Source organism: Pezoporus flaviventris, unplaced genomic scaffold (assembly GCF_033815535.1).
Source record: "Pezoporus flaviventris isolate CSIRO_AGI_PZ_B2104156 unplaced genomic scaffold, CSIRO_AGI_Pfla_v1 ptg000007l, whole genome shotgun sequence".
Lineage (NCBI taxonomy): Eukaryota > Metazoa > Chordata > Aves > Psittaciformes > Psittacidae > Pezoporus > Pezoporus flaviventris.
Window position 1 is genome coordinate 35783991 of NW_026892555.1, and position 26940 is coordinate 35810930.

At 39.3% G+C, this 26940-nt stretch overlaps 1 protein-coding gene and 1 long non-coding RNA gene across 3 annotated transcripts in view; one reads left to right on the top strand and one right to left on the bottom strand.

The window, feature by feature from the left end:
• The window catches only part of LOC133266799 (cytochrome P450 7B1), a 129087-nt gene extending 106125 nt beyond the window's left edge, over positions 1–22962 (top strand). The window contains exons 2-6 of the mRNA XM_061448387.1: positions 711–847; positions 7228–7824; positions 8269–8475; positions 14587–14765; positions 18700–22962. Of these exons, the coding sequence (XP_061304371.1) occupies positions 711–847; positions 7228–7824; positions 8269–8475; positions 14587–14765; positions 18700–18996 (1417 nt within the window). The 3' untranslated portion in view covers positions 18997–22962. The remainder of the gene's footprint in view (positions 1–710; positions 848–7227; positions 7825–8268; positions 8476–14586; positions 14766–18699) is intronic.
• On the bottom strand, positions 1817–26940 carry LOC133266800 (uncharacterized). Of its 2 annotated transcripts, XR_009742519.1 has the most exons (3): positions 26511–26940; positions 3001–3121; positions 1817–2914 (listed from the first exon to the last, which is right to left on the bottom strand). It is a non-coding gene; the product is annotated as an uncharacterized LOC133266800 (long non-coding RNA). The 2 variants fall into 2 exon arrangements; XR_009742518.1 differs by lacking the exon at positions 26511–26940 and having other exon boundaries at positions 3001–3427.

The following is a 26940-nucleotide window of genomic DNA, read 5'->3' on the forward strand; positions in this document are numbered from 1 at the left end:
AAATGTAACTTACTAGATTCTGGAAAGGTATTTTTCAGTATTCCATAAACATAACCAAGACACCATGGCTGCTTTTTTAGACTGGGATGCAAATATCATCACTAGAATTTAATCTTTAACTGTTCATGCACATTTCTACCTTAGAAGACTATGAATGTATGGAGACTAAGATTTATTATGGTAAATGTTTAGCCTCTATTATTATTCTATATTTTGAAGTTATTTAGTTAGAATGGTAGCTGTTCTGTGTGCTGGTAAACTGAAATTATTAAAACATTATCTGTAAGGCCAGTTTTGTGTGGTTTGTCAGCGTCCTATTTACCTAAATCTGTCATAATTGCCTTCTGATACATCTTCTTCTGACATGCCAAATATTGAAAATGAGATGACTCTTTACTGGGAGACTTTCTACCGAATATCATTTTTCTGTGTTCATAACTTGATGGTAATAACTGTACGACCTGTAGTTAAATGCATCTCAATTTCTCTCACTTATTTTTCCTAATCACCACACAGAGCCTTCTGTGCTCAGAGGTGTGATTAGATTTAACCTGCCATCATATCTGAAGAACTTTCTGTACAACATATTATACATTGCAAGAATTATATATGTAAATGGTGGCTCTAAGTGTAATATATAAATAGATAAAAAGATGAGTTGCTCTCATGCCAAAGTTAATTCCTGATCATTTTTTTTCTGTTTTTAACAGGAAGTCTGGAGAGCCCCCACTAATAAATGGCTGGATCCCTTACCTTGGGAAGGCTCTGATTTTTAGAAAAGATGCTTTCAAATTCTTACTGGATCAGCAAAAGAAACTTGGAGATATTTTCACTGTACATATTGCTGGTGAGAAATATTTTAGTATTTCTCTTTTTTTTTTTACATCGGTAAAGTTAAATACTAATTCGGATGCTTAGTTTAGAATCTTCTTTATCTAAAAACATTTTTGTGTAGCATAGACCAATAAAAATTACTTAAATTCACGTGTATTGTATAAATAATAATTATCCATAGGATATAATTATGAACATGTGGATTTATGTACAGCTATAGGTGTATATGCATATTGACAGAATTTGTAGGCATGTAATGTATGAGCATAGCTTTTGCCAGCACATTTAATTGTGTATTGTTTGGGGATTTTTTTCCTAAAGAAGGGAGAACTAACATCATCTTGACACTGCACAGAAAAATATCAGATTAAATTTAGAAAACAAGAAAAAAAGTGCAGAATATGTTCTCACACATTTTACAACTGGTTGACAGGAACACAAGGGAATGAATGACACATTGACTCAGTGATACAATCAGGACTGGAACATAGAAACTTCCCATTGCCAGCCTTTTACTCTGATCTTGCTTGCTGAAAATAACAATATAATAAAGTATGATATAACCTTGCTGCTTTCTGTATTTATAGCTGTATTACTACACTAGCTTGAATACAAACATTTGAGTGATTTCACGTAGACATTTAGCTGTAGAAAAAAACATAGAATGAAGCTGGAATCTTGAATGAAACCTTAATATCTAAATTTACATATATACACAGATATGCTTTTAACTAAAATCAATTTAAAACCCAGTTTTTTCTTCTATTCGGAAAAAGGCAAACTCTTATTAGTGTAGGTGCATGTAATGGAACTTTTTCCCCTTTACATGCTGATATACTTGTTCAAATGATCAACTTTAGAGTTAAGTCTATCTCGGTTTTAGCTGTTCCTGTATTTTTAGGGAGTTTCAAATAAAAATGTAAAGTGTAAAGTATAAAGTGTGCTTTGTAATTTCCTGCAATAGCTTGAAATTACATTCATATTAGCTTTATATTTCGATACAAGTAATACTTTGCAATAAAAATAATATTTTTCTTCAAAAGTCAATTAATTAAATTGCAAGCCATATGTTTAGTTAATAAAATTTTTCTTCCTCTTACCAAATCTGTTCATTTTTTTTTTATTTGGAAGAGCATTTTTACTTCTATTAAATGTGTGATATTTTTTATTCATTCAGGGCTTTTTCTTTGGAAACTGGTACACTTAGGGGTTTTTTCCTACTTGAAATTGAGTTTATTGAAATATAGTTTTTGTTGAAATATAGTCTTTTTTATTGTAAATGTATATTCACAGTATATACAGTTGTGGCTTCTTATGAATACAGATTAATAGTTGTAATTCAGAGACTACCTTAGTATATTCATAGAACCAGATGCAGTCATACTTCAGAATCCTTACTGTGTTTAATCAAATGCTTATTTCTTTATGCAAGGCTATGTTTAGAGTTTTGTGTGTTTAAGCAATCTATGAGTGTAATCTAGTTTAACAAATTTCTATTTGTGTGCTAGACAAAATTCCATTTCACCTAATCTCCCTGTGTTTGGGTATTTTGAGGAAGCCTTCCTTGATAAAGACTGAGTAAATAGAGTGAGTTCTGGATCATTTCAGCCTTATGCAGGAAGATCTTTGATTTTGTGAGTTTGTCATAACAGATATTCCCCTTTAAGTTCTCTTTCCTTGGTATGAAAATACTAGCCATCAAGAATTCACTGAGGAGAAACAGTTTGTCATTCACAAGTCAAGGAAGAAGCTGAAGCTAGTTAGTACCTCCTATCATGTCCCCATCTGAAGACGTACAGAATTTCTATATGTCTTACTGATTTGAGAAAGATGATGTTATATGTTCGGCAAACACAGCATAGCTTGCTGTATATGGACTATCATTACTTTGCTCCCCTGGTGGGTGTCTAAAGGTCCTGTCAAAAAATTCTATCAATATATATTGTTCTAATTATTGGTTCTCAAACTAGTTCATTTGGAAAATGTGGAACGATGCTTGGAGTTTCTGGCGTTGCCCCGTACCGGTAATGCGATTTTGCTGATTGTACTTTCCCATGAGATGAGCGAATGATTGTCATCCCTAAAAGTCGCAAGGGACATGGATGTCATCTTAATAAAGAAATTAAAAAGCACATCTTTCTATGAGAAACAATGTAAATTCCTGACCTGTCGCAGAAAATAGTTCTCTAATTGGTTTTGTGTGGTGGTGCAGCAGAATCGTTTTCCCCAAACGTCATGCCAGCGAAGCACCACTGTACATCATTGTCAGCAGTTCAGCAGAATCTCCCTAATAAGAGGACGATTACGTAAATGCAATAGTCTTCAAAAAAAGAAAAAAAAAAGAAAGAAAAGAAAAGGAGGGGGGAGAGAGAGGAGAGAGTCTGTGTGTTGAGATGATATACTTTCCAAGCCAACCTCTGCTTGTTAAGGGTCAGCAGGATAGGCAGACAGCTAGGTAAGAACTTGAAACAATTTTGTCATTGTTTCTTGGAATTAAACTTTGTCTCCTTTTCCTGGCATGTTATTAGGAATGATACTGAAATTTACAACACTGTCTCTGAGACTAACTCAACTTTTAATAAGATAATATAAGGGTTTTCCACTAAACACACTTGCTTTTTTCAAATGCTGCTGCTAAGTCATTCTTTTCTTTTAAATCATGATACAGCTACAGTAACATACCACATTTTTCTCTTAAGCAAAAGGTAATTTACATTAACTCCTTACCAAGCTGAAGCCCGCTGCAAGCATTACAGAAATAATATCCCGTCATTACATGCCATCTGAAATGCTTGTCTTTTATCATTAGCATTAGAAAGCTCCAGAATGCATTATTAGAGTAATTTCTTAACTATCATACAAATACTGGCTTCTGTGCTTGGATTTACCAAAGTTGACAATCTTCATATTTTCCACATCAATCTTCTATTTCTAGGAGACTGTAAAAACTAAATGGAGATAACCAAGCTATTTGCAGCATGGGTGTAACGCAGACTGAAGGATTGGATGGGGAAGTATGAATTCTCTGTAGCTATATTAAAAAATAAAATAAAATCAGAGGGCTTTTTACAGAAACAAGGATACATCTCATCTTCACTGGCTTTTATAGTACTAAATAAAACAGCTCAGTGACTTGAACTATTGGGAATTGGAGTGTGACATTTCTATATGGACATGTCTACTTAGTTTTTTGTGTTGAAGGATTTTTTTACAATCTAGCAAGGAAAGGCTTAGTCCCCAGTGGTTTTTATATAAATACCTTCAATATTCAAGTCTTCCTGATTTGTGGAGCATGTGGTGTGCCTCCACTTTTGGCTGATCTGGCATTTACCTTTACCACTACTTTGATGGAAATTCATGAGCATCTAGATTTTGGTTCATTTTCAGAAAAGGCTACTTGTCAGAGATAGTTCTTGGCATTAGCTGCAATAGAAAGGCATAGGAGGGGGGAAGCTGCATTTTAAAATACTAGATAATAACTGGAAACTTTAGGAAAGATTTACATTTGTTGGTCTCTGACACCGCCAGGGACAATCAGTGGGAAGAGACCTCATCGGGGGCGACAGAATTTAAAAAGCAAAATTAAGGACCATATTGACACATACAAAATTTAAAATCATAACTTGAGGTGAGAAAGTTTGTTCCAGTTCGGATGTTTGCTGCTCAGGGTAGAGGAGGTGTTGGGGCATGGTTTTGTAATTAGCAATCTGTTCCTGTGTGGAAGAGACTGGGGTAGCCGGTGTAGCCGTGTAGTGCATCTGTGTGCGAGTATGACTGTAATTGCTAAAGGCTCCCATACCCACTCTCACAACAACTTTCTAACTGCCGTTAATTAGCCCTAGATTTTAGGGTTTTTTTCTAATTAAGAGATCTAAAATTAGATTCTTGGTGAGGTACGCAAACAAGCTGCCTTTGTTACAAAGGGGTTCTAGTTTTCTGACTACGTAGACCTTTACTAACTGCAGTAACAAAAGTATTTGGGTTTATGTGTTTGTATGTATTGTTTATTTGCCGTGATGTGGTCTGGAGCCTGAATTGATTCTACAAAATGAATTATATTTCAGTACATACTTACTTTTTGCTACCAGGAACCTGATGAGAATAATAAAAATCAGGATCTTTAATATTCTGTTTCTCAAAGGGTTTGTTGGTTGGTTTGTTTTTTTCTTTTAAAGTATATGCTCGTGTTGAGTGAGTTTTGATCTAAAATTATTGCTAAAATAGTTTGTTTGTCTGAAAACTCATTTGCTGAAAATCATTTTCTTACATAAAGATGATAAGAATTGATGTGCGTTTGCTAAGTGTCTGATTAAAGATCACAAAGAAACTCATATTTTGCATCAGAAATAAGCAGATGGTGGACAGATGGTTTAAATTAATATTAATTAAAAATCTTAACTTAAATTGTTTACCCTGTAAACGCAAAGTTAGGAAGCCAGCTTTCATCTTTAGGGTTAATAACACTCCAGATCTATTTATTAAAGATTGCTCCAATGGGCATTCTTTCCAAGCTTTGATTGCAAAGATGGTAGCCTCAATAAAAAGCATGAAAATGGGTGAAAGCTAGAAAGATAGAGCAATTCTAGGACTCTTAACAAAGATCCTGCAGAGGCTAAAAATTCCTACTGATGTCTGTGGTCTGGGAATGAAGAAATCGTCCGACAAGAGGACTGAGGATTCTGGATCTCTTTTTCATTCTGGTTTCTTGATATATCCATTTTTTTAAAAATTAGTTTCCATCTTTCTGATTGGTTATGTTACAGTAAAGCAAATTCTGCTCAAAAATCTTAAAAACCTTGACTTGCTTTTGACAAAAAAAATGAAATAAAATAAGGGTGTCAAATTCTTTCTCAATTCATCCCTTGTGTTTCCTTACTGGATCATTGGGATTGCAGTGGATGTAACTGGGATGGAAATTATGGCATCTGTTAATTGCAGAGGAAATCCAGAGTGGTGCAATCAGATTTACCATAGAGCACTGAGTATATGTAAAACAGAATACAGAATAACTATGATAATTCAAATATCAGTATATGGTAACCATGGATACTTGTTGACATTTTTAGTGGTAGTGACTACTTTATCTCAGGACATCTGTCACAGAGCCAAATTTGGTCCTCCGTTAAGCATGTAGTGTTCCCATTAAAATCAAAGGAGATTTGTCCCTTTAGTGAGACAGAATTAGACTGTAAGTCCTTGAAGCTTTGCTGTTTTCCTATTTTGTAACTGGGATATTTCACAGAGGATGTGTACATTTTAATGTACACATTAAAGAGGATGGGTACCCTTTTTCCCTAATTCATCTCTCTATTCAAGTTGAGAATCCAGAATTCTAAATTTAGGCTTAACATGGGAATAAAGGGTTAAGATTCATCTGAGCTTTTTGAGTGTTACCATTTTGATTCACGGTTGTTCACCAAAATGGTCTTCTTTAGTAGCTGACTTAAAGTTTAGGGAGAAATTGCAGGATTTTTCTGTCAGGGTCAACTTGAAAGTGTCAGATGATGCAATCCTGTCTGTCTGTACAAGCAGCCTAACGTATGGGTGTGTCACCTCACTAAGAACCTCAGGAAGGGTAGAAGGTTCTCGGTGCATTCTCAATGGATGATAGCACTAGGACAGCGTGTATCCCAGAATGGCGTCCATGTTAAAATGGTAGCCTGCTCCACTGTAATCCGTGGCTTCAAAATCAAGCCCTGAAGTAGTGATTTGACAGATACTAAGCACATTCTCAACAAAAAGTTAGCAAAACTTCAGGAAAAAACAAAACAGATGTAAGAGAGGCTTTAATGTTGGGGGGGTTGCAGTTTGCATTTAAAGCTGTAACCAGCAGATATTGCGTTCCTGTGTGATCTGCTTGAAGAAAAGCTGCCTAAGTGGCATGTTTTCCACTCCAGCCCCCATTGTTCACTTTCCTCCAGGCAGGTGAATTGTGTGTGTCTCTCCCTTCCTGCTGGTAAAATACCCTGTAATTTTCTAATGCTGCTGCAACTACACATTGTATTTTCATGAATTACACCATAGTAGTAGATGATTTATTTCAGAATACCACAATGACAGAGATCACTTTTGGCAAAACCAGTGCATCAGTCTACATAGACATGGCTTCACACTGATTTTAAAAGAGCCATGAAATTATACACAGGTGGAATCTCCATCCTGACTAAGAGAATCTAAATGAAACTTGTTGTGTCTTACTTTTTTTGTTTGTTGGTTTGTTTTGGATTTTATTTGTTGTTGTTTTCTTCTTTGCAGATTTCTTTACAGATTCTTGCTTTGGGAAATTTCTGCATTCTTTTATTCCAGACATTGGCTTATTTTCAGTTATTACTTCTGAAAGTGTCATCAGATTTTAAAAGCACGTCTCAATTTTTTTTCTTTTCTTCAATTCAGGTAGATACATTACTTTTATCATGGACCCATTTCAATATGTCTATGTCATCCGAAATAGCAAGCAACTTGAATTTCATGAATTCGCTGATAAAATGGCTTCCAAAACTTTTGACTACCCAGCCTTGTCAAAAGGAAAATTCCCTGATCTCAAGGAAAACCTGCATAGAATCTACCAGTATCTACAAGGCAAGCCTTTGGATATCATTTCTGACCACATGATGAAAAATCTCCAGGATATATTTGAATGGAAATGCTCACAAGCAACAGATTGGGAAACAGAAAAAATGTACAAATTCTGCTGCTCTGTAATGTTTGAAGCCAGTTTTGTAACACTGTATGGAAGAGTTCCTGCTGCAGATGGCCACAAAGTTATTAGTGAAATCAGAGACAAATTTATCAAGTTTGATGCCAGCTTTCCCTATTTAGCTGCAAACATACCAATTGAGTTGCTAGGAGCTACCAAGAAGGTTCGGAAGGAGCTTATACATCATTTTTTACTTCAGAACATGACAAAATGGCTGGGAGGGTCAAAAGTGGTCCAAGCCAGACAAGATATATTTGAGAAATATGAGCTGCTTGGAGATTATGACAAAGCAGGTAGGAAACTTATGAATGATTGCTTGTCTAAAATAAAATAATTTACTATAGACCTTTGAAATAAAAAGGCAAAATGGCGACCTTGAAATTTTTTTATGTTCTTTCTAATTGGCTAATGATAAAATGTTTTACTCTGAAACAACCCTCTATGATAATTGATTTTTTTTTTTGTGCTGAGGTGGTAAAACAAGATACTTAATGGTGATAATGAGAAAGATTATAACTGAGCTGCATTTCCTCCCCTTATTCTCCCCCCCCCCCCAACATTACATTTCAAACTATTCTCATTAAGCAGAAAATTAGACTTCAGAAGCCTATTGGTCCTCATTAGCATTCACTGATCCTTGGCTGGGTCTGTGTCCTAACATCTTTTAATTAGCACACTGCAAATCTAATCAGTGTAATAAATGCTATTAATCTTCCTTTTCACTTATTTTCTCCCAGCACATCATTTTGCCTTCCTGTGGGCCTCTGTGGGAAACACGATTCCAGCTACATTCTGGGCCATGTATTATCTTCTGCGGCACCCAGAAGCTCTTGCAGCGGTGCGTGACGAGATTGACCATTTGCTGCAGTCAACAGGTCAAAAGAGAGGGCCCACATATAACATCCACCTCACCAGAGAACAATTGGACAACCTGGTCTACCTAGGTAATTTATTTTTATCTGTTAGGAAGAAAAGAGGGGCTCTCCCAGCAAACTCAGTTTATCACTCATTTCTGCTTACTGAGAAGGTGGAGGACACAGCTGCCTAATTGACATAATAACACCCATTTACATCAATTATAAATTATGTAGTTTATAGCTGTAGATACTCTCATTGCATGTAAACATTAAAGCCTAGGTAATTAACTATGCAAGGTATGCAAAAGGCTAAATAGAAGCTTTGCAATTATTTGAAAAAAAGTTGATGCCTAATAAGTTGTTTGATTCTGAGCATCTGCCGAAGTGTTAATGCATTTCAAATACTTCTGTATGGTACTGCCAAGAACGACCCTTTTCTGAAATTAAAGTGGGATAATGTATTTAAACTGCAAATGTAATTTTATCACAAGCAGTTTCTTTCTTTCTCTCTGTAACAAAACAAAGGCTTCTAAAGCGGGTTTCAGTTGAGCGATGCCTCCAAACAAAATATACAAAGGTAAAGCTCTGCAGTGTAGAAACATTTTTTTTCAGTATTGGAAATGTTACTTTGATTCAAAATAGGGAGCTTTAAGGGAGATACAGGTCTTCCAATTCTAAATCAGGGGTTCAGAGGGAGACTCTTGCCAGTGGCTATTGGAACTTGTTTGATTCCGAAGCTGGGTAGGCCTTCAGAGCATCAGTTGATGGTTTCACTTTGTTTGCTAGTGCACAGGCATTGGTAAGATAAATGCTAAAATGAGGTCAAGAGAGGAGAGAGGGTGTATCAGGTCAGAACCTAACCTTTAAGCCTCTGAAAATCTCTATGGGTAGCATTAATAGGGTAGACACCAGCTGAATAAAAGCTTAAAGGTTCAGTACTCCTCTCTTTTCAAATATCAAAACCAGTCCCTGTTAAAACTGACCTCATGGCTGTATGGTTTGGTATCTCATGGCTGTATGTCTTGGTGACTAATGGCCGGAACTGATGTTCCACTCTTAAATGAAACTGTGTCGAGAGAGTGTTGGAACAGTGCAGTTTCTGTGCCTCGTTTGGATCTAAGTACTAACTGCTGTTCTTCAGGACCATTCAGTGTGGCATGTCTCAAGGATCTGTGTTCAAACTTGATTTGCTTCTCATAGTAAGAATATAAAATTGAGTTTGATTCAGTTACTTTTTGTTAGAGCATTAATGTTAATCTTACATAGTGTAATCTAGTAAATTGGTTTCATCTGTACTCATGGCTGTTTTGGTGCAGATTTATCGCTAACTGATGAAGAATGCTTTTGAATTAGGGGAGATATGGATGACAAGAGCACTTCTGAAGAATAACACAGCATTCTAAGCATTTAATGTACTTTTAAGGAACATAGGTAAAACTGCTTAACATCAGACCTAGCATCCACCAAACAAGATAAAAGGAAAGTTATCAAGTTTCACTAAGATCAGGACAGAATTTACTTTGTATTTGGAAACTGATATGGGAATGGCAAGGAGATAAAAAAAAAAAAAGAGGCACCCCAGAAGTGTAGGAATAAGGAAAATAAAAGTGTGTATTTCACTAAAACCCTCTAGTGCAAAGTGGTATGAACAATTTCAAACATTAACTGTGTCATTCCTCTGCTTCGCCTTGAAATCTTGAAGTACCTTGGTAACGTTTGATTTATGTGTTGAGAGGAAAGTGCCACATCCTACTTTACTTTGTAGTATTCTTGTAACACTTTTGTTAAATTTTATAATCATGTTAAACATAATGTGATACGAACAGAAGCTAGATTTCAGTTATTCTGGCACTTAAGTCATAAAGGGCTGGATACTGCCCCATAAAATAATAATATAGAAAAAAAATCTGTACCATAAGAGAATTAAAATCATGCTTCATTGGAAAGAGGAAAGGGATGTTTTGTTAATAAATGTGTAATAGGGACAAAGGTCCCCATTTGCATTGCTTGTGCACCAAAAATCCCCCACACTGAAGAAAGGCTATGGGCAAGAACTGCCTTTGCCCTTGCAGCTCACCTACCCCAACCTCCAAGGCCGAGCTTTTCCACTTCCCACTCTCCCTGTGCCAGCCCAGAGTGTAGGAAACTAAGATTTGTGTCCCTGCTCTTGAGTAAGGCAGACCAGGTGGGATTCTTGTATGTTCAGCGCCTTGTCATCTCATTCTCCTGTTTTAAGCGCTCTGATTCTCTGTCCTCTTTTTGGCCTACTATAACAAGAGCCTTTTTTTGGATTCCTCATGCTATGGAGAACAAGCAAAAATTGCTAAAAAGCCTTTCTGTGGAAGCAGAGTTGTTCTTATGGTCAGATTATTTGGGTCTAGGGAACAACATGCCCTTATTTACTTCTAAATTCAAAGCATAGGTATGTGATATTTTATTAAAAAAAAAAAAAGAGGGCTTTCAACCCACAGCAGAACTAGCACATTTTCACCCTGATTATTTTTTTTCTGTCTACGTAAGACTTTTCCCAAAACCCAAATGCACTTATTTGTGTGTGCAGAGGAACATACATTATTAGTCATTATGGCTCACAACGGAGCTCTAATATGGTAAACAACACATGAGAATGGTCTGTCAGTTTTTATGGTTATAATGGAAACGCAAAGGGTAAAGCAGAGATGTACTTAGTGCATGTTTAATGCTAGACATGTTTAGTCAGTTCGTTTGTTTAATATTAGTCCATTCATTTATATGGTGAAGTATTCTTGCCCCAGGTCATTGCTGAATCCCAGATATCTCCTGCGAAAAGAGCACAGCTTGAAAAATTGTTTTGTACACAAGAAAGGGTAGGAACCCAAAAACAGCTCATACAGAGTGTGTAGTCATAACATAAAAATGCTAAGCACTAAAATCGTTGGTTGGATTGAGAGAAATTAATATCTTTTCCTGGAATGGGCTGGGCAGTATCATTTAGTTCATAGTAAGATGCAAATGTACTTGTTTCAGATTGTTGTTTGTGTTGGCACACCGGGATGCCTGTGTGTAAATGACATCCCCCCCCCCCCAAATATTTGCATACTCAATAGCTATTTTCCTACAATACACTCTAATAATTATAGTACCCTATTACCTGCTATGTGTTAGTGCAAAATTAACAATCCATTATGCACAATAAGTTTTATAAAACATTTATAGATAGAGATCATGTTTAATTAAAATTAACTTGCCCGCGAAAGCCAAATGCACTTATGATTCCAATGACCTTTTATTACCTGCAGTCCCTTGTTTTGGCTGGATGATTGACAGCTTGCTGTTTGGCTACCATGTTGTATTTCAGCTGACAAGACTTTTCATTTTAACTCAATTTGCCTGCCTATCACAAGCTGGTGGCAGGCCAGGCTCAAGTCACCCAGCTTTGCCTCAGCAGCTTGCTCTATTTCTCATTAGTACGCATTTATTCAGTGGAAATTGGAAGACAAATGCTTGAAGGCATGTGAACTAAGTATAGCAAATTAGGGTTTAAAGACTGAATATTTATAAGTATATTGAAACAGTTTTTTAAAAAAATCTAGAATGAATTAGAAGCTGAGTGCTAGCTTTAGTATAAGAAACGAAGAGAGAAGTGGGAGGATTCTAAGAATAACAATACTATGAGAGAGATATCTCTCTCTTCCCTCCCCCCCCCCCCCCCCCCCCGAAAATATGTAAAATCTCTCTGACAACACCTTATCAAACAACAGCCTGGCTTCTTTATGTAGCGCTTGCACAGTGACGTTTAGCATCTCATGTGTGTAAGAAGGGGGGGGGGCGAAATGAGGGTCATGTTCATTTGCTGCTTGGTTATCCCTTGGTATGCTTTAAATTGCCTTGTTTGTTCGGCACAAGCACAGAAACAGATGTTGCTCTACCGTGCTGGATAATTTACTGTACCTCACAGTTCAGAATGGAAGGCCTCCCAAGCTACCCAGCTGGTCTGTCAGCAGCGATGGCTGGTGTCTGCTGAACTATGACAACTGCAAGTAAAGGCTGCAGTTTTATTGTGCAGTTGTCATTCCTCTCAATGTATAGCCCCTGCATTTGTGGAAAGCTGACTGTCTATTTTTTTAATGTGAGCTTGCAAAGCCATATAAGCTCCATTCTCCTTTGTTGATCATAATGTGACTCATTACTTTTGTCATCTAATGATTATCGGCATGATCGCTCAGAGCAAGAGCCAAGCTCGCCTTCCACACATAACTGGTACTGGAAGGTAAAACAGATTTGTCATTTACGATCTGACCGCTAAGCCACACTTTGTGCTCCATTATTGTGATTAACTTCTGCATAAGATATGCTGCCCAATTGTCATTTGGGATCCGGCAGCGGGCAGGGACTGCCGCGCTTTCTGGGAAGATGTCCATTGATGGGATGTGACCGCATCAGTTGGGTGGTTAAATGTAAACCTGCTATTTTGCAGCAGCAATTTAATAATTTTTTGTTGGTTGTTTTTTGTTTGTTGTTTTTTTTTCCCCATTTTCACTCTTCCTCATTTGATTTCTGCTGTTGCTACGTGTGTCACCACCATTTCCAAATAGTGGACCATCACAGAGTTACCAGCTTCATTTTCCACAGGTTGAAGACCATCTGGGAGCAGAGGCTGGACCCTTTCTTTGTACCACATAAAGTTTTGTTGCCAGAACGCTGCCAGTTGAAATCTATCGTGTCAGGTGCCTTGTGGCTATCCGCAGTAGAGGCCATCTTCTGGAACCAGGGTTCTTTTCTGGCTTCGTCACCAACAAGCCGATTTGACTCTGCCTGATTATAGTAACGAAGGCAGTCCAAAAGAATATGCACAGACTCACTGTACGTCACATTGAATCATGGTGCTGGCCACACAAAGCTGACCGCAGCCTCATTTCTTTAGACAAATGCATGCTTAAGGAAAAACCTCCTGCAAGAAAGCATCCAGGGCCACTTTATTTGCTATGCATGCTGCACCAGATTTAATTTTTAGTGAAAGAACGTTTGCTTTTTTTTTTTCAGAGGCATCTACACTGAGTAGCTACTATCTCTAATAAACTAACCTTTTGGGTGCAGCAGTCATAGTGCCTTGGTGAACACTTAAAGAAGGCTTATTTGATACCGCAGAACATAAATGCAGACACAAATGGATGATTATGTGCAAATGAAACCCTATTTTAGGCTATTTTTCACACTGATGATTAGAAGGAATCAAGTCACATATAACAGTGCCCATATACGCTGGTGGAAAAATAGTCAGTTTTGATTACAAAGTGAGAGATGCAGCCCTAGACAGGAGCTACATACTGATATACATGCTATCAGAATGATTTATGCAAATTATGCATATTATTCCCAAAGGAATTCCTCCTCAAACTGCCAGGATAAATTGCCGGAAATTAGCCATAAAATCTGTCGTGCTAGGAGCAAAAGGTGAAGGCCACTGGGAGAGCAAGGACATTCAGCTTCTGGAGCCTTCCAGGATGTGATGGTGGAGACAGAAATCTTGCTTTCCCTAAGCCTGAGAGGACTATGTTTCCTTTTCTCTTGGCTAATTAAAAGTGTCTTTCTCTCTTAAGATTACCAGGCAAATAATGTTGCTTTCATTCACTCTGACCATAACAGACACTATCATTTGGCAATGTAACACACTGGAAATAAAATAAAGAAATTTTAAAATCCTTAGATTTACTACGAAATTAACAAGCAAAATTATTTTTCTAACATGTAGTCCTGACATTCCATCCAACAGCTTTCAAAAGGCAAGCTAAACAGCTCCATGGATGCTTTCATTGGTATTTGCTAGCAACCTCCAAAATGCATGTAAATGCATAAAGCGTTCCTGTCTTTTGATTGTGTTGCTTTCAATGTGATGCCTGAATAATGACTTTCTACCCAAAACTCAGTGCTGCCTACAGCTGACAGGATTTCTCAGCACCATCAGTGAGAATCATATCGGGAGGTTCAGCATGGTGCCTCCCCCCCCCAGCCCTGTGGGGTTGTTTATTGCCTCCTCCTGGTCTCTGCTTTATGTTTGGTTTGGTTTGGTTTGTGGTTTTTTTTTTTTTCCTTTTTTCTTCTTTTCCTTTAGCCTGCCCTACTAAACCCATCAGGATTCAGCAGCTGTAGCCATGTGTAACTTCCAGTCATCTCCCATATTTCTGATGCTTCCCTCCCTCCACTTTTGTTTAATCGCAGAGAGTGCCTTAAACGAGAGTTTACGAATGTGCTCATCCTCCATGAACATTCGCATCAGCCAGGAGGATTTTGTTCTCAAGCTTGAAGGGAATCAAGAAGTCGGTTTGAGGAAAGGAGACTGGATAGCCCTTTATCCACAGATTTTGCACATGGACCCTGAGGTCTATGAAGATCCTAAGGTAAACATTCAGCTGGTGCTACTCTTCCTACTCCAGGCACATAGCAGCAGCCAAGCCTTTTGTGATCTCTGGGTTGTGGGGTTTTTTACTGCTGTTCCTTCTTGTGGAACAAATCTTGCTACTTTCAGATGTATTTTGTAGGGCCTGATAGGTCAAAGAATTCATGGCCTGAAGACAAAAATATGGTGATGAGACTGCTTTCAAAGGAATTGACAATTGCACATACACTACCATAAACATTAGGGTTTTGTTTGGCAGTGGATCATTTGATACCCAAGGAGGGCTGAAAAATAGAAGGTGGTTTAAATACCAAATAATGTGGGCCATTTAGCTAAGTGCCCGCAAAGCATCATTGGCTTTCTGAAGCCCTATAATAGCAGTGTCTTACTTGAGCCTTATGCTTTTTCACCTCCCTTCATAGGGATTCACCCCTTCTTGATCAATTAGTAGAGTGTTGTGAACTTGAGGCTGTAAAGATGTTGCTCTGCAGCAAAGCTCAGAGGGTAATTGTGTCATCTCCTTGTATTTTTCTCTGATGCTGGAGTTAATGAATATCAAAGACTCGAAATTAGTCCACCCTTCCTCAGCCTTAATACAGCTTCAGAAGTTCACCACCTGCATGCAAATTGGGTAGTCCTTGTCTTGGCTAGGTTGCTCCCACAGATTGTCCCATGCACAGGGTGCCATGAAGGAAGAGTAAGCTCCACACTGAGGCTCTTAAATGGCTCCTCTGCCTGAGAGGCAAGAGCTCATACCTGATCTGTTCCTCATCCCCATTTTCCTAAGCAAATGGCTGTCTCCCAACTATGCTGATTTCCATCCTTGGCATTTGAGCCAAAGAAGAAAGGAACTGGATTTTTTTACATATTTATAGAAAACTCATGTTAGAGGCATTTCTTGCTGGGGCTCTGCCTTTCAGGAATTTGGGGATATGAGGTTGCAGAGGAAAGATGAGATTCAGGTGCCTTGTTGGTGCATGTTAGCATCTCACTGTACAAGAACTCCACCAGCCTTCTTACCTTAACTTATCGAGTTAGCGTAAGTGAGGAATAGTCACGGGGATGAGCATTGGAGCCACAAAAATGTAAATTATGTTCAGGATGGTTCTGCTGGCTGTCCCCACCCAAAAATGAGGACAAAGCCCACTGAGAAAATTAGAATTTTAAAAAAGTATCCATATATTGGCAAATAGTCAATTAATATTTCTATCCTTAAAAAGTAACAGTTAAAAAATGAGCTTTTTCTTATTTTATTCTTAACACCTTATTTTGGAGAACATTATTGATTTGTCAAAGTCCATCTGTTTGTTTAGGTCCTAGACCAAAAGCATCAGTGTAGAAACTGATCCCCTCCCTTATCCAATAATTGCCGGAATATATTACCATATTTCCATTGCTTGAATATATCTGCTTAGTATCAGCTCAGCTCAGCTTTCACAGTACAGCTTTAGTTCATATATTTTATCTTTTTGATAGTGAATGAGCAATCCACACATTGCGGTACATTGACTTCAGCACATGGGCCCTCTCGAAAAGTGGGGAAATCACTGTTCTGTTTAGTTCTTAAAATATGCAGTGTGCTTTCAACAATAACTACTGAGGATCAGATAGCGATGGAGAATGAATTTTTTGAAAGGTGCAGTCTTGAGCTTGTCATGTATTTAGGGAAAACTTTCCTGGGAAAACAGGCAGCTTGACGAGATAATTTTGTAGCAATGCTTTTCTCCTGAATACATAAATTTAAGTTCAAGCTATCTTCTGCTTTGGCACCACACTGTATAAGTGTAAGCATATATTATTGACCTCTTTCTCCACTCATCAAAACCTAATAAAAGAGTCACTTCTCTCTGAAGTGGATAAAGTGAACCCCTAAATCCTAACTCAGCTAGTTACAGAGCTCAGTAAATGAATTCTGCAAATCCCATAGAGCGAAATATCAGGAAACCGTACATGGTGGCTTCCCAAACAAAGCCAAATACAAGATGTGACAGAGGGAGACTTATATCGATCACAGGAGATTGCTCCATTTTCATAATATTCTTCACAGGCCGTCCACAAGGAACTTTATCATCTGCTCTTTCCCAGTGTCTTCACCCTTTCCTTGCCATCAATCACGCTGACTCTTCCCAGGAGGCCTTGTGCATGACTGAAAGCTCCTTTATTGTCAAAAATTAGTTGTTATTTAGCCAATGAACTGGCTTTTAAGGAAACAGTGTCCTACCCAAGGGGCTTCAGCAGCGCAAGCCTGAGTTTGATGTCACTGTCACTGGCTCAGTTCCTGTCTCGCACTTGCTTTCTGCTTTCCCAGTTCCTTAGACACCAATTTATTTTTCGTTAAAAGCAATTACAAGTCTCAGATGGCTCTTAAGAGGATAAAGAAAGCATAAGGTTTGACCCAGTCTGTCTATGTGTTCAATACCACCACTCATAACTGCTCCAGGTGCTAGGAGTGCACCTTGCGGAAATGTTCCAACAAAGTGAAGAGCTCTGGTTTGGGTTGTGTTGTTTTTGTAAGCTGTTGCAGTTCATATTTAGCAGTGGTGTTTTTAGACCAGTAGGATTTAGATTACAGGAAGTGAATCTTTTTTAAGGGAGAAGGGATATTCTGGGCTTTCATTTGTCATTGTGCTTCTTCAAATGAAGTGATAACTTATGAAGGAAAAAAAAAATGCCATGCTTCCTTTTGTCTGGAAAGTTCAAAGAGACTGAAAAGAATTACTTGGCAGTGGACACACACACACCTTTGTGGAAAATCCAGACCTCTGCAATTTAGAAAAACAAGATCCTGTTCTTCAACCCAAAGTTACATCCCCTTCAATGCACCTTGTATTTGTTCCCCTTCTCATAGACCACCTCCCCCACCTCTGTTTTTTTTCTTGACAGCAAGACCTGCAGTGCATGTTTTACAAAGCCTTTAATCTAATGGGTAGATCAGTATCACTGTGTTTTTCATTGTAGTGTGTTTCTTTTTTAATCAGTAGAGGTTGGTTTCTGTCTGACTGACTTGTTCCCAGCCAGCTCCAAATGGCTGCTGCTATAGCAGATGTATGCAAAGCAGGACAAATGCTAATGAGTGACCATAAGCAAGAAGTGTCTGTCATTTTTATTCAAAGCATGCAGGAGGATTTTGTAAGTGGTTAATTTGCCATTGACTGAGTGAGGATGCCAGATCTCCTTCATTCAAAAACATGAATTATCTCTGAACAGGGATCCTGCTACTGGAAAATAGTCAGAAAGATGTACAATTTATGGGACATAGGTTACAAGTGCAGCCTCAAGCTTTATTTGAAAGCACTTGCCTTAAAATGGTCAGTCACTACTACTGCTTTGCACACAGCTTCTGGAGCAAAACATTTGAAGGTAAGATGTGGCAAATTAAGCAGCAACCATCTCCAACTGAAGGGAAAATTGACTGCAAAGCATCAGGTCTGGTTTTCAAATAACCTGCACCACTGGGTGCAAAAGAAGGATGGATTTTGCTCTAGCTTGCAAGAGCAAGATCGGTGCAATGCATTAATTTATTCATAGGCATTTGCAGAATTTGGCAGATTATCCTTATTCATGATGTATGTACCACACTGAGCGTGTATGATGCTTTACAAGAAAATTGTCCTTCCACTAAGGTTCATTGTCCCTGCTACAAAGTGGTCAAAATCTAATTACAATCAATATAGGTGAGACAGTCAATGAGACACGGAAGTTGAAGGAGCTTGATGTAAAAGGGCTAAGCTAAGTAAATGGATTTGAGGAGTGTTCTTTGCAAGGAAGATAATGTGAGTCAATGAAACCTGAGGGAACCAACTAAAAAGGAGAAGCTGTCAGCTCCTTGTCTTCCTCTTTATCTTATTTTCTGAGTTTCAGAAGCATTACTGTTGTGCAAACAAAGCCACTCATGTAACTGCCTTGTTAGATATCACGCTCTCTTTTATTTTCAGGAGTATAAGTTTGATCGATACATAGAGAATGGCAAGAAGAAAACCACCTTCTACAAGGCAGGAAGAAAACTGAAGTATTTCCTAATGCCCTTTGGCTCTGGGATCAGCATGTGTCCAGGGAGGTTCCTTGCAATGAATGAGATGAAGATGTTTCTTTTCTTACTGTTGGCTCATTTTGATGTAGAACTAGTGGAAAACAAAGCTGTAAGACTTGATAACAGCCGTATGGGCCTTGGTATCCTCCTGCCAGATGTCGATATTGACTTCCGTTACAAGCTAAGGTCCTTAAGAAAGTGAGTGGCTGCCTATATGCCTTCTACTAATCTCTGTGTTTGCTCTGTTTTATCACTCAGCTTTGTATTTTTGGAAGCATTTGCTTTTCCCTCTCTGCTTTTACCTCTTTCCTATTTGTTTCTAAGGAGAAAAGCCCTTTGGCTGGAAGTAGATACCAGATGCAGGGACATGCAACCTCATTTTGTCCTGAGTCATGAGTAGTAACCTGAGATGACAAGAGCTTGGCCAAGTAAATGGTCCAGTGTCCCTACAAGACGGACCCCCCAACTCTTGGCCATGAATTGGGTAGAACTTACAGGGAGGATGACATCAAGCTGAATCCAGGCCATTTATATGGCAAATGGGTTTAGCAACCCTTTGTCACAGGGATTAGATTGGAAGGTCCCATACACTCACCATCTGGAGGCATCTCTGCATCTGGTCATAGAAAAATAATAGCAAGAAAGGGGGAATTTCATTCTAGGGGGTGAAAGACTTTTTAGTGATTATTATTCTGACTTTCTATTTACTCTGTTCCCTTCATGGTCTTCTGTGTCTTAGCCCTTATTTGGGAGATGTAATGGAAGCTGTGTCGGGTGGTGGGGAATGATTTGCAAGACTGTCTTACTGGCAACACATTTCTGACTTCAGTTTGATGTACTGAGGGTGAATGCTTTGCTTCTCTTTTTTTTTCTCTTTTTTTTTTCTGCAGTGCAAAGAAATTAAAATCTGTGATTTTTTCCTGCAGTCATTTTCAGTCAGAAGGGAGGTTCTGTTGATTTTAATAGGATCTGGATCAAGCCTAAACTATCTATTTCAGCTTTTGAGCCAAAAAAAGTATATTCTTCAGGAGAGAATATATGAGCCTGTTTGAAATATTCTAGCATCTCAAAAATGACCTTCTGTTCCTCTCACTGATTTCCTAGTACATGTCCATGTGTTTATTTTGACCATTTCTTGTGTTTGTTCTTTTCTCCAAGAAGGCAAAAGAAGAAGAGGGCTTCCAGAGCAAGTGTGGTATCTAAACCTAGTTTTTAATAGTGTTTTACTGTGCCTAAGTTATGCGTAGTGTGACCTGTGTTTGGAAACGTATTTGTCCATCTACAAATTGGAAAACAGGCTCTTCCCTGCAGCCAAAATTTGGCCAAGTGAAAACCCTGGGCAGCCACAGAAGTTACCTGTATCCTGACTGCCCAACCTGCTTCACTGGGTGACCAGCTTTTGTTCCAAAATTAATTAATTTTAATTAGCAAGATGTTTAGTCGCTGTCTCTTCCCAGCCATCACTTCAAAGACTGATGAGGATTCTTGTGGCTGTCCCGTCTCAATTTGCCAAGAGGATAATTGTGATGGGAGAGTAGCCATGTCTGTAGGCCTTGTCTTGTTTTCCCAAAAAACATCTCTCTCTCTCTGGGATGTGCCAGTGTAAGTCTTTTAAAGTCATAAATTTTACTCAGCTCTAAAGCATTTGATGGCCTATGGATGGAAACTTCTGCGTACATAGTAAGGGTGAGAATTATTTATTGTTATTTGTGTAGGAGCCTGTGTAGTTATTCATGTAAAGCACATACCCTAAATAAGCATCAGCATCAGTAGAAATGCTTTCAGAGATTGGCATAGCCACACTCTAAATCCTCCGAGGAGAAAATTGTAGTTTTGTGAGATATATTGGATAAACATTTTATCTTCATATATATTATCAATAATGTCTGCAGTGTTGGAGTGCGCTTACATTAAATGGGCTTTGCAGTTGATTAAATGTTTTAACTTTGCTTCAACATTTAATCAACAGCAAAAGCTGATTATTGCTTTGTGCTACAGAATAAAATTTGTTTCTGTGGAAAGATTCTTGTACTCAAGTTACTTGCTCCTGTAGTTACTCCGTAGGAGCTGTTCTGTACTCAGCCATAGCTCACAATGCAGTCTGGACATTAGAGAGAGGAGATGTTGGTATCATTGCACTGCTGACTGTATTCCATTATTGCTTGAGTGTAAGCTGTAAAATGTCTCATGCCACAGTTTTGATAAATCTTTCTTTGGCACTTTGAAACAAACCTGAAGCAACTGCAAAAATAACCATAGGTATTAGTTTTAAATGGAAGACTTTTTATATATATAATTGTATTCTATTTGGGGGATTTTCAATTAGGATATCACAGGCTGATTCATAATTTGGTAGGACATAATAGGACTGTGCCAAAAGTATGTGCAAATCATTAGTAATTTTGGATTAATTGCTGATCAGTTTGTATAGTATCTATTTTGAAATTAAAAGAGTTAGATTGTCTCCGAAATAGTCAATTAAATCTGTAGGGCATGCATCCATTTAAAAAAGAATAAAAGGATCAGAGTCTTTCCCAGGAGCTGCAGGAAACCTCTGTGAAGGCACTTGAAGGGCTTGCATGGGGTTGGAGAGCACTCCTTGCACTACACAAAAGGCCAGCATTTCACTGGGTAAGAGTGAGTTAGTCTTTTTGCTTAGGGACCAAATAATCAAAGATAAAGCAGGGCCTACCCAGTTTGTCCTGGAACTGTGTCCCTGGTAACTCGTACTCCTGGTAGATTAGTTTTACTGGTAAGTAACGTATCACTACCTTAGCATACCCCAGCTGCAGAGGAGGTAGTCCTCACCCCCATATACAGTCATGAGAGCTAGAATAGGACAGAGGAAAAGCCCTTCTGGTCCATGTACTCCTTAGCTGAGGAGGTGACTTAGTCAGCAGCTCCTCTGACCAGGACTGACTTGGTCTCCATGGAGCAGGGAGTGAAAGGCCCATGATGTCAATAAACCACAGCAGTGCAAGAGGATGAGGGTACACCATTCCTGGAGGTCCCAGCTGGAGCCATGACAACAGCATGTTTTATGACATAGGACACAATGCAGTTTTTGATGATCTCTGCTGCCACAGAACCCAGGAGTGACCAGCTCTTAGTGTCTGTCAGAGGGCCACAAAGACAGCAGTCATTGACGCAGAAACAGCAGTGCTGTTTACAGGCATTCAGGTGCCAGTGGTGCTGCAGGAGTGAGTGGTGAGAGACAGTCGGACCTTGCGCCTCCTTTGTCCATGTCCCTCCGCTCCCCTTCAGCAGGAGGGTCTGCCCTGCAAGCCCAGCAGTGCTTGCTCATCTCACCAGCCAGGTGTAGGGTCAGCTAGGAGGAGTGCACGGGTGCTCCTGGAATCTCTCTGCTGTTTCTCTAGTGAAACAGTGCACTTGTCAGTCTGAGATATGACTTGTCTGGTCAGTACGAGCCTCCAACTGTAAGTTGTCTCTGCCTATGGTTATATTGATTATATTGATAGTATATTCTGTTATTAAAAAAAAAATCAACTTTTTCTCATTTAAAATAGATTTAAGTCAGTATGGCCCTTTACAGCACCTGAGAAAACTGAATTCATTGTGAACTAATGTGAATGCTAAAATGTGACTTTTTATTACCATTTCAATTTACAGATCGTATGTTTTCTATTTTCATCCTGGCAGTCAGTACTGCTATAAGCTATTGTAAAATTTTTAAACTGTTACATTGCTTAAAAGACCATGTTAGTCTACATGTACCTGTTTGCAAATTAATCTCTCCCAATATGTCCTAATGTGCTAATACAAAACTGTGTAATAGTTGTTCTTGAGTTTATGCTTCTAAGCCAGTTGCATGTCGGTGGGTGTTGCTGTTTTTATGAATAATTACTGTGAATTTCTCTTGTAGAATTATAAATGATCTTTTATTTCCTCATTGTTGAACTATCTGACATTCAAAAGATTGTGAATTGCTCTTAATTGTGCAAACTGACATTCTGTATATAGATGAACAATGGTTAGGTTCTACTTTAATAGTTAATATCCACCATTAAGGCTCTTAGATCGCATAAGGTCTATTGTGAATTTCTGAGCAAGAAAATTAAAATTTCATTATTTTAGTAATCTAACATCTTAAATGAATTTTGTATTTTAAGGACACAATAAAAATGAATATATATATTTTAATATTGAATGACTGCCTATGGTATTTTTTCCCTCACATTTACGCTTTTCTCACAGATTCACAACTATTGCTTTAATTTTTAAAGTATTTATTCAGCATACCACATTTTTCTGTAACTTGATCTTGAAAGGTATTTCAACAAATAAAAAAAAACAAAAAAACAAACCAAACTCTAATTCAGCACTGGCATGGAGGAACTTCCTTGAATTTAGGAAATTATTAAATCTGTTTTACTCTCCCATCAAACTTAGGCCACTTCTTACCAGATAAGAAAAAGGAGTGGTACTGCTGGCATTCCTAGGACATTATTTAAAATTAGTATAAAGATCTGCAATCCACTAGTGATTCCCAAATACAGCTCCTAGGCTTTTCCTTTTGCAAACCTCTGCATAGTACAAGATGTACTACCTGGTGTAAAACATTCTGTCCTCTCAGATCATTCATTTTAAAAGGGGAAATGAATGAAAATTGTTACAATACACAGCACTGTGCCAGCAAAGCACAGCTTTTCTAAGTATCACTGTAGCTACGGAGTTCTACAAGTAGGTATTTAATATGAAGGTTGTGCCCCAAAGACATCAGTGTTTCTTCATTAGCTCATGCAGAAATGCTTGTCAGGTATGGCTGTGAGGGTTGAAGGTGTGTCCCTAGAGAAGGTAGACCTTGCAGCAGTTTTCTGGGTTTGATGAATGTGTTTGTAACTATGCAATTGCTTTAACTCCAGATTATAGTAGAAGTTAGTGAAGTTTACAAACAAAAAGTGGCATTTTTTGAGATTTCTTGAAGGGCACATTTCTGACTGAGCTTTCTGTGATGGTCTGAAAGATGGCTTGGGCAGGGGGGATTAATAAGACCTCCTAACACTGTATAATACTTGGGTTCATACAAAGTTCTTTCTTGATGTTACTTATATCGCATTGTATTTTAAAATTACTCAGACATCAATTTATGCATGACATATGATTAATTCATATGAATAGTTATTTTAACTGTCACACCATAGGAAGTGTTTTCCCTCCTATTGCCTAAACAAGCCTTTGTACCCTAGCTAGCCACGTCCTGATACCCACAACATAGCAGAAAAATTATCTCATTACAAAAACACCCTTTAAAACTACGTGTGTGAAAGTATTGTTATCCTTAAGTTCTTTTATATGTTTATAAACAGTAATAAGTATGAAGAAATAATTGCTGCATATATAGAAGCACAAAAAAAAAAAAAAAACAAGAAAAGAAAATGCAGCATTTTCATTTGAAAGCAAAGAATTAAACTGTAGTGGGATCTTTATCCTCATATAAACCAGTACTGTGTCTGTGTAGCCTGTCCTGTGCATCAGGCGCTGATTCTGTGTGAATACATCATTTGTAATAGCAGAAATGTGCTTGTTTTCAAAACTGTTTACACCAAAACAAGTAACGAAAAAGAAGCCTAAGCTTCAGCTGCTCCTGCTAGGAGCCTTGCAGGATTCTATCTTGCAAGACTTTGTTAAACCGATTTTGACACTGATGTGTTGGTTTGTATTTGTTTCCCCCTAAGCAGCAGCTATGAGTACAGCGAAGTTGAATAAGAGTCGAGGTTCTGGCTACAGGGAGAGTGAAAGACAGTAAGTAAACACCACGGGATGACTTTTGACAGTGACTTCTTTCCTACCAGCTCATCCTTCCAACTACCTCTTTCTTCCAAACATTTTAGCCGCAAACTCCTACAAGCAGCAAGGCTTTCCCTGTCTGATTTCCACCCCGTGAGCCAGTACATCGGCTTTCTGCTCAATGTGATTTTCAGATGACTTCTAAACATGAAATCTTTACAGCAGCCCCTCGCAAAATCGGCATCGCAGGTAGCTACAGCTGGGAGTAGTGCCGCTAAAGCTTTGAACCTGAAAACTGGACGGGTATTAGTTGGGCTGGGGACTGCTGAGGACCGGATTGAAGCACGGCATACCGCAGCTTCTGGAGGGCTCCGCTCCGGGATCTCGTCTAGGAGTGTCACTGGCCCGAGGCGGGACCGCGACCCCCCCGATCGCTCCGTCAACCCGCCGGGCTCCGGTTCTCCGACCCCCTGCAGGGGTGAGGAGATACTCCTGCCGCCCCTTCCTAAAAGCAACCCCTTCTTCGAGGAATGCTGGAGTGGGGAAAAGCGTAAGAGGACTCCCGGGGAGGTTCCTAGGGAAGAGGTCTGGGTGTTATGGGAGTTTGGAGGGCTTCGGCTGGTGGAGAGGAGGTTTACTCCGGAAAGGCGATTGTTTGCCCTTAATCCTCAATTACGAGGATTTCAAAATAGTATTAGAAGAGCAATCTGTTCTGCAACTTCTCGGAAAAAATAATTGTTGATTTAGATAAGCACTGATCCCTTCAGCGTTTGATGAAGACGTTAATTTATGGCTGTCTAGCAGTTTATGGCTGTCATTAGATTTTCAGCTTTGTCTCTGTTCGAAATGTATCTTTTTATTTTAATCTGAGACAATTATGTAAGAAAACGGCTATGTTTGATCTAAAATGCATCGTTTTCCTATAGCGTTTCAAATTATTCACAGATCATAGTTCTTATATGTGCATATATGAATTTAAAAATACAGCAGTAAAGTGCTTGAAACAGACCATAAATTTGCTTCATATTTTATTACACGTCTCTGAATCAGATTGAGAGGACAAGGGCAACTAGGGGCTTAGGGGAGGATTTAACCCTTCCCGAGGTGGAGAGCCGACCAGAGCAGCGCAAACTCCCTCCGGAGCTCTTGGGGAGGGGTCTGACACCGATCTGATGAGTGACCACGGGGAAATGAGGCTGGCTCCCTCTCTTTGCTCATTTAGCAGCTGTTCCTTCCGTGGCATAGCCGGCTGCCGGGGCTCCCCGAGTCAGGCCGGGGCGCCGGGGCCGCCGCGCTGGGCCCTGCTCCCTGCCGTGGCTCTTGCCTTCACCCCCGCCAGGACCGGGAGGGCACCTGGCCGGCGTGCAGGACCGGCTTAACCCCTGCTGCGCCGCCTGAGCCAAGCGTGGTACTTCTCAGGGAGCCAGCACTAACCCTTCGACGGTAGTCCACCGGGCGGGGGCCCAGCCTCGTCGAGCAGCCCCGCGGAGTGGGTGGCTGTGACAGGGACCGGGGCCCACAACCAGTTCCCCAAAGTTTTGTCCCGCCCAGCCAAGGAGCTGTTCCACCCTTACTGAAGCCTTAGGATCCCTCTGGCCTGTTGGCAGCGGGTGCGATCAAAGTTGCAAATGATCCCGGAGAAAAGTGGCCGAGATCTGACTCCTTTATTTTAGCCCCCAACTTACCCCCCTCCGGCACTACCACCACCAAAAAAGAAGGTGTTAATTGCTGTAAAGTTTCCGAACACGTGGATAATTTACTTTGTCTGCTGCGTTTTAATTAAAAGCAAACTTATTTATGTTTCTGATGTTTATATTACGCGATTTAATTACGTTTAGAGGCAGAGTCGCATTTCCCCCCCTCCCCCCCTTCCACTCTAAATCACATTTTCATTAAAGGTTTTAATAAGAAAACTCACTTGACCACTATTCATTATCTAGTCCCCTCCATGCACACAAGTTCACTTACCCATTCATTTATTCACTTACTCATTCCAGCAGATCCGCTGCAACTGCTGCTAGCAGGGATGTGAACACTCATAATTATTTGTCAAAGTCTGGAAAGTGTATTATCCCTTCTTCTAGTGGTAATTAGTTACCATAGCATCTAATACGTAAATGTGCCCAGAGCACACCATTAACAGTTAAGCGGAGGATTCAATTTAACACATGATTATATCTTTCATAAGTCATTACATTAGGAAAGCCAATGTCACTCATGCTGGGACAATTTCAGGCTCCGAGACCGGGTACGGGGCCGAGAAGGAGCCGGGCTGAGCGGCGGGGGGCAGAGGGAGCCCTCGGAGGAGGCTGGGGGCGAGACAGCGGCTGTGGGGCTCTGGGAAACGGGGAAGAAGCTCCTTGGAAGGGGGGGGACACGTTCTGTTCCGGCTAAGCGA